Raw genomic sequence first — 8,168 nt, 5'->3', positions numbered from 1 at the left:
TGTACTAATGAAAATGATAAGACTACCTTTTGGATTGTTGCTAGCCATAATGCTTTTCATATGGGTTCCTCCTCTGTTCTTTCAGATTTACCTCTTGATGATATTTAGGTTTGTTTTGCTTTTCTGCTTTCCATATTGAATTGTGAAAGGTTAAGGAGGCACTTTGTCATGTTTCCCCTCATGCTGATTTTTTGAGAGAGTGTGGCTGCTGTGCATTCTAATCCTATATTTATTTTCCAAGCATATGAATCTTGAATGAGTATAGATAGGCCCCATTAGTTGATAACCTGTGATGTTTAGACAAAAGCCTGAATATACTTTTCTTGTATAGATAGATCCTGTGACCTTTTATTTTTTTATTTTTTCATGGGGTGGGGGGTGGGGAGAGTGAACTTTGATAAGCTTGATTTATATGTTTTTATCCTTTGATTCATTGGCAGAGAGGTAGTATTATATTTTTCTGGGCCTGCAAAATACTTAGGCCAGTAATCTGAGAATGGGTTGCTGACCGCATTGACCAATTGCTCAAACCTTGTCAGCTTCCTTATAATTTAACCATGGACATTTCTGTTAGTCATGTTTTTGCTATGACCAAGTCCATTGAACTTGAAAAATGTAGATAGAATTTAAGATGACCATTTGGCATTCTCATTATGATTTTCATACCGTTGGCCTAACCTATTTATTGTGATTGCACCTGCTCAGGTCAAGGATTTGGAAGTGGAACTTGAAAGCACAAAGCAGAAAGGTAAAGAAAATCTTCAACAAGCCATATTAGTTGAAAGGGAAAGATTTACCGTGACGCAGTGGGATATGGAGGAACTTCGGAGGAAGTGTTTGGAGATGGAGTCAAAATTGAAGTCTGAACAGGTTCTTTTATGCTCATGGCAGCCCTTTCATTGATGATCACTTGAATTAATGACCAGTAATCCTATAAATGACCATCAAAATGTTGCAGGATGAAAAGCTTCGTACAGAGTCAACAAAAGCATCAGTTGTTAAGGAGAAGGAATTGTTGATGCAGGAATTGGACTTAACTAGAGAACAGCTTCAGAATTTGCAAAAACGTCACGAAGAGCTAGAGATGAAGTCAAAAGCAGATGCTAAAGTTCTTGTGAAAGAGGTTAAATCTCTCAGAAGTTCTCAATCAGATCTAAAGCAGGAGCTTAGCCAATTGCTGAAGGAAAAATCTGAACTAGAGGTAACCGAATGCCTCTAAATAATTCTCTAGTTTTTAGGAGGGTAAAGGTTTTTTTTTGGGGGGGTGAATGAGGGTAAAGGTTTTTCATTAGTTTAATCAGGCATTCTTTTACTATATGTTTCCTTGGATGTAGTTTTAAGTAAAGAACAGATAATCTTAGAGAAAAGTGAACAAATCACATTGGGCCAAATTTAGGTACTCAGCAGATCTTGATGAGGAAGCGTAATAAGACTGAAAAATATGCACTCTTGCAATTATTTTATGCTAGGCACATTCATGCCTTTGTCATGCCTATCTACTTGAATTTGAGATGCCACCTTGCAAGCTATCAAACTAAATGCTCTCGGACATCTTAGCATTGCCAAACTTCTTTCTAATAGCAATCTAAATCTGTTACTTTCACTTTTTTTTTTTGCCAAATTCATAAGAATAATTATATGACCAGAAAATTGGGAAGCTCTACACTTAGAGGTGGGGAAATCAACTTCCATATGAAAATAGCATGCATTCCTGGATTCTTGTTCTCACATGTTTTCACGCATTAGAAAGCGAAATAAGAGAAGACTGCATCATGGATGCACAATAGAATGAGGCATTTCTTTGTCCTGATTTGCTTTGATTAGCATGAAATTTCTCTTCAGTACTTGGATTGTATTTATTTTTATGTCATGGAAACATAAAGAGAGAAATCCATTGATTATTTTTCTTCTTTCGAGGGTTAAGTTGCTTTTAGTTCCATTTTCTGTGTATGCTTTGTTTCTTCAAGAATCTGTGTTTCCTTGAACTGGATAATATTAACTATATGTTTGGTTATTGATATTATCAGAAAACTCTGGGAAGGGAAAAACAAGGAAAAGAACATGCGGAAACTGCTAATGCGAAGCTGCTGCATGAATGCGGAATTCTTCGTAATCGGCTGCAAGAATGTAGTGTTAACTTCCTTGCAGAAGGGGAAGATAAATTCACTGTGGATTCTTCTTCACTTTCAGATGCTTTGGATATCTTGGCCACATCTGACAACAGAATTGGCCTCCTTGTTGCAGAGGTACCTTTTATATCATGGCTCCCATTTATCTTTACATCATTCATTCTGGATATTTCTGAGTTTTTTTATTGGGGTTTGAGACACTAATGTTGAAATCCCTTTCTCCATTTGGGGTGTTTTTCTGTCCCTGACTTGTTTATGTATATCTAAAACTTTTATCAGGCACAACTTCTAGCTCAAGATGACGAAAACCCTGTTGCTTCTGCGAATAAAGATCACAATATGAAGGGCAATGATTTGGGAACAAAGGATGATCAAGTGAGGAAGATGCTGACAGATATCTTCATTGACAATGCTAAATTGAGGAAGCATGTCAATTCTGTGATCCGTTGTGCTCTGAAGACAGCAGTTATGCCAGAGATAGACGAGGAGGAAGAACCATCAGAACCATCAGAACCATCAAGGAATACGGTACTGAACAAGTTCTTAGAAAGATGAAATATGAGTGGCACTATATTCCCCCCCCCCCCTTCAATTTTAGACTATTATGAGGGTGCTACTTCAACCATACCCCTCCTGATATGATGCGTAGAAGTTCTCTGCTGTTCTTGGTGGTGGATCCAGTAGATGACTGGGAGGGAGGGAGTCGTCTCTGCTGAAGCAGTAGCCATGTAATTTTGTGATTTAAATATATAAATATTAACCTTGGGGATCGATCACTCACTGCTGTAATATTATTTTTGGGAATTTTTTCCCTTTTCTTTTTCTCGTCAAAGTAAATAAAAGAAAAAGAGAGGAAGAGGTTAACCACTTGCGAAACCAAAACATCTCTTGAAATTCCACTTGGTTTGTGCTTATTTTTTTTTCTTTTTCCTTTCTTTAAATCTTTGTACTTTTGGCTATTGAAAACAAGGAATTCTGAATTGACCTCTGATCCACTTCAAACCTTTTATATTAACAAATATAATTGGGGAAGATATTTGAGGCATATAGGGAGTCTTACCATTACAATACAATTTGTGAAATCATAGTTCCTTATTCACATGTCAAGTTGAATATTGATTCTCTCCTGTGCTCCAATGAGCATCTCACACACCCAGGCATGCACCCCAAGGGGGTTCTCAGTCGTTGGGATGCTCATTGCACCAGTCCCAACTCCCTATGTACATGCTGTTAAGTTTCAAACCCGACACATGGAACTACTAAGATTGGATTCTTGTACGTGACACTTGATTCAGAGATAATTGAGGTCATGCTCTAATCATTCAACAATTGGAATTTTACAATGCTTTGATAGTTAAGGGTCGAGATATTGTCGACCAGCAAATTAATGTGACTTGTGAAGTACAACAATTATTAGGAAATAATCGAGTTAGAGCTGTAACTATGAGTGCTACAGATGGCTTGATAATCAAGTTAGACCAGCAAATTAATGTGAAGTACAACAATTATTAGGAAATAATCAAGTTAGAGCTGTATCTATGAGGCTACAGATGGCTTGATGAGGAGAATAGAAGTGATTGACATGGGAGTTCCTGTAAGTGTTCCGGTCAGTGGAGCGACTCTAGGATGAATTTTCAATGTTCTTGGAGAACCTGTTGATAATTTAGGTCCATGTTATTTTCTTGTACCAGCTTTAACTCTGAACTTTTTAATACGAATCTTCCATTTACTATGAAAAAATTATCGTCCATGAATATTCTAACAGACTCGAGTGTTTTTATCTAGAAATCTACAATATCAAATCGTCACGAATTGGGAATTGGGAATTGGGAATTGGGAATTGGGAATTGAGAATTGGGAATTGGTGATTGCGGATTTCAATCCGAATCGGGCAATTGAGCCGGCCAGTTGCGAGTCGAGCACAGCCTAGGAGCAGTCTCCCAGCTCTCTCCCCTCTGCGTGTGACTGGCCGTGCGAGTGGAGAGAGAGAGAGAGAGAGAGAGAGAGAGAGAGTCCTGAAATGGCAGCAGCTTGGGATCTGATGGTGGTGGGTTCGTCATTGTGGTACTTATCTTCCTCCTCTTGTTCTCCTCGAAGGGAGATTAATGCTGTGAGGATGGACCCGACCAGGATTGTCATTTGTAGTGGTAGAAGAAGTTTGAGAACGAGGAAGAGCTCTTCTTCTCCTCCTTCTTCCAACCCTCAACCAGAAGAAGACGATGACACCACCAAAAATAACACCAAAGCCTTCACTTCTCCGGTCAGTATTTTCTCTCTACTTCGTTCTTTCTTGTTCCGTTTGTTAATCTGGTTTCTAGGGTCAAATGACTTGAATCCCCAATAAAAAAATTCTCTTCCTCCGGATGGCTAATTGAAAACCCAGAATACTTCCATCCTGAATTCTCTCTCGAATTGAACCCAAAAAAAAACAAAAAAAACAATTCTATCTCGAAATAATCTGAAGTTGCTAAAATCTCTCTGGTTCATTTCTTCATTTCATTCCTAATTAGATTCCTCTTAGGATATTCTATCAGGTGGGCTGAAGTTCAAGTGTTTTTTTTCTTAATCGAAGTGAGTACAATTAGTGGCATAGATTTAAGAGAACTTTGTTGAGAAAGTGAATTTTTACAATAATTAGCTTCTCTTTCTAATTTTATTTCTGTCAGTTCTTCATTTCTTATATTTAATACTAATTGATTGTTGGACTGTGTTAATGGAAATTCAAAGCTCTGGCTACAATCACTGTAGAATTCACTATTCCATGTCTTCAGGGCCATCTTTGGGCTTTTACTGTTTCTTACCCAGTGTTCCCATCATCCTCTTATAGTCTTTTCTTTGAAATTGGGGGAACCAAGTTGAATTCACTTCTGAAACTTTCTTAGCAGTCTTGTGCAAGCTTCTAGATTATCTAAGCATCCTCAAGTGGATTGTCAATTTTGAACTAGTCAGGCATTCCTCTATTTTCCATAGGGGTTGCAAGATGCATGGCAGTTTTTGTAAGTCTTTAGAAATGACCAATGCTTCCCAATAACCAATTAACTGAAAATCTTCAGCACGCCAATAGAGGGTCAACATGAATTGCCACAAGAGGAATGGACTGAAGAAATGGTCATCTCTTTTACAACCATCATATCTGATGACATCTTTATAATAAACATAGGCAGTGACATGGACGAAGAAGAAGGTATAGTCAACTATGACCAGAAGAAAGTGATAAAGACACTTTGAAAACATCAAAGATGGATCCCATATTCCTATAGTTGGAAAACCAGGTTTGACTCAGACGAGTCACCCGAGATCAAGAGTCATGAAGACTCACTCGCTCAAGTTTAAGAAATGACCAAACCATGTCTGAGTCAGTCCAAGTTTTTATTGACTCTGTATTTTTGCCCAAGTCATGTGAAACTCACCGAGTTTGGTTTTTTTATTGGGCCATATACTATTCATGGATCATAAGTTTGGTCTACAGCTGAACAAAACTTTAGAATTTTTGTTTGTTGTCTTCAATATTAGTCCATTTTTCTCTTCTCACTGTGAAACAGCCAAAGCCTTAGTCTCTTCTCACTCGAAGAAGGAGAAGGAAAATATTAAGAAAATAAGAAAAAAGACCATGACTTGCCTGTCTCATTAGGTTTTGAAAAGGGCGAGCCGAGTAAAAAAAAATCTGGTTTTCCAACTATTTTCCATTTTCCATTTTTTTTTTTTTTTTTTTTTTAGGCGGAGGAGAGGTGAGAGATGGGGGAGTGGTTAGAGGTTCATCTTTCTAATATGCATGGAATTTCCTACCTTAGTTTTCTCATCTGGAATGACATTGCTTTCTCAAAAGTATTTTTTTGAGTGAAAGCGAGGTTTTCACCAAGTATCCATAAAACCCATAATTACACAAAGAATACCCTGGCCATGAATGAACAAGGCCAGCTATACAGCAGTGGCTATGCAGAACAATCATCATTCATAATAATTTCCTCCCACCATCAGCAGTTGTGAGATGATTTGAGTCACTTTTGGAACTTTATCTAGTTGGCATTCATTGGAACACCTAGTTGAGCAAGTTATATCAACTATTATGTTGACTGGATGGACAAAGATTTTTTTTTTTTAATACATACATGCTTTCTATATGTTTTCAGTCTTGATATTTTTATTTAATTCAATAGCTTTCTTTCCTGGAAAAATGTGTCACTGAAACTGTAGATGCACATAAAAAAATAAAAAAAAAAGTCATGTTGCCACAAGATGCTCATGAAAGTCATCTTTGGTGCAGCTCAAGATGTGACCCTGCAAGTTTCTTGAGTTCTTCATAATCTGAGGATTTTTTGTGTCTGTTGTAACAACAGGAGGACTTGAATTATTTGTGGAAATTGGGAGCTGGTTCTGTTGGGGGTGCTGCTGTGATAAAGTATGGAAGCATTCTTTTTCCTGAGATAACAAGACCAAACATTCTACAGGCTTTGATCATCATCTCATTACCAGTGATTGTAGCTGTATTGCTTTTGGCAAGGCAAAGTCGCATTGAGGAACAAAGAAAGGAACCTTTCTAATAGATCTTTTCAATATTCCATTGAGGTAAGTCAATACTTTGACTTATGGGTGCACATATAATTTTAGGACGATTTTACGCATGATCTGTGTACATTTGATGGGTCTGGCCAATAATATAGTTCTTTGAAAATGTGAACTAGTGGTGACTGTTTCCGAAATCATTGAGAATGTGGTTGAATCCTTTCAGTGAAGGTAGGGGATGGAATGGGATGTGTTGAACTGTGGCTCTAGCCTCATATTCACCATTTTGAACAGATTTGCCAGCTTCAACAGTCTTGTTAGACTCTTCCTCTAGCTGTAAAACAAAGTTTAATGGAGCATTCTAAAATGAGAAAAAGGAAGAAAGGGTTAGAAACTTTATAATGGTGTCTCTTGTGGTTCAGCTGAACTTGAAACCAGTAAAACAATGGAAATTGAGTAGATTTTCATCTTAATATTGGTTGCACTTTATCAGACATCTATCATCAATCTTTTTCAAACTCTAGAGATGAACAAGGACAGTTAGAGCAATCAATTTTGTCACGAAAGTTGTCTCCTTTAGATTCACGCCTGGTGAATGGGATGTCTCCTTATTTCTTCTTGAAAACTTTGTCCGTCTCAGGAAAATGAAAAGGAAAAAATGGGCAAAAGATCGTTGTCTGGTCACATGGCCCCTACACCAGTGAGAGGGGGGGGGGTAATAAGCGTTGGCTGGGCCAATGGGGCATCAACATGGATGGAATTTTTTATTTCATATGATGGAATGGTAATTCTATGCATGCGATCAAGTATCGTTCTATTTCCTATAAAAAAATATATAATCACCACCCAAGGTCAAGAGTTTGGAATTGAAATTGGCTGAAATCCTAGAAATGGAATTGAGAAGAAATAAAGATTTTACACCAAATCTACAAGTTTTGGGAGTTTTTTATTTAATAAATTTGGAAGTTGACTAAAAAAAATGGAAACAATGGCTAAAAATAAAGATCAAACATGATTCACCATCAATTAAAAAAAATGGGTTAGGGTTAAAATATCAGTTGGAATTAGGATTGGGTGTCGTTTCTTATTCAAATCATGCAATTCACCTATTAGATTCTAATTCCTCAAACCATTGGGTTTACTGTCGTTTTCAATGTTGAGTCCGATCGGGTTCGGCTGATCCTGGAGAACTAGGATTAGGGCATGTTTTGGCTGATTTAGGCTGATTTCTCACCGATTCTGTTTGATAATGAACTGGATCATAATCGATCAGAATGAATTCAGATCCCGATTCCGGGTTTTTTAAATCCTACCATCTATGCATGTGGCTTAGATCTAAAATCAAAGAAGGTAGGTTTTTTAAAGGGTGTGTTTGGTCCAAACAGTAAAAGTACGAATGTTGCGACCTGATAATTATGGGTTAGAAACAGTTTGAGGCTTTCAGCCTTTCAATATTCTCGGGATAAGTCTCTCAATATTCTTGAGGTAAGTCTGTAGTTCTCCTCCTAATTGAATACGCCCTTTATTTCTTTTTTT

At 37.4% G+C, this 8,168-nt stretch overlaps 2 protein-coding genes across 4 annotated transcripts in view; both read left to right on the top strand.

The window, feature by feature from the left end:
- LOC122076649 (PX domain-containing protein EREL1-like) overlaps positions 1-3,011 on the top strand; it is a 26,537-nt gene extending 23,526 nt beyond the window's left edge. For both annotated transcript variants that reach the window (XM_042642061.1, XM_042642062.1), the window contains 4 exons: positions 706-870; positions 959-1,201; positions 2,028-2,246; positions 2,409-3,011. In XM_042642061.1, coding sequence (XP_042497995.1) covers positions 706-870; positions 959-1,201; positions 2,028-2,246; positions 2,409-2,684 — 903 coding nt within the window. In that variant the 3' untranslated portion in view covers positions 2,685-3,011. The remainder of the gene's footprint in view (positions 1-705; positions 871-958; positions 1,202-2,027; positions 2,247-2,408) is intronic.
- A 692-nt stretch (positions 3,012-3,703) lies between these two features.
- LOC122076056 lies at positions 3,704-6,941 on the top strand. Of its 2 annotated transcripts, XM_042641340.1 has the most exons (3): positions 3,704-3,796; positions 3,915-4,389; positions 6,467-6,941. In XM_042641340.1, exons 2-3 carry the CDS (start codon positions 4,150-4,152, stop codon positions 6,668-6,670), a joined length of 444 nt encoding a protein of 147 aa, XP_042497274.1. In that variant the 5' UTR covers positions 3,704-3,796; positions 3,915-4,149; the 3' UTR covers positions 6,671-6,941. The 2 variants fall into 2 exon arrangements, with proteins under 2 accessions (XP_042497274.1, XP_042497273.1); XM_042641339.1 differs by having other exon boundaries at positions 3,745-4,389.
- The last annotated feature ends 1,227 nt before the right edge of the window (positions 6,942-8,168 follow it).

The sequence above is a fragment of the Macadamia integrifolia genome, chromosome 4 (assembly GCF_013358625.1).
Source record: "Macadamia integrifolia cultivar HAES 741 chromosome 4, SCU_Mint_v3, whole genome shotgun sequence".
In the NCBI taxonomy this organism is placed as follows: domain Eukaryota; kingdom Viridiplantae; phylum Streptophyta; class Magnoliopsida; order Proteales; family Proteaceae; genus Macadamia; species Macadamia integrifolia.
The sequence above is the reverse complement of the archived record's forward strand: the minus strand, read 5'-3'. Positions and strand labels throughout refer to the sequence as shown.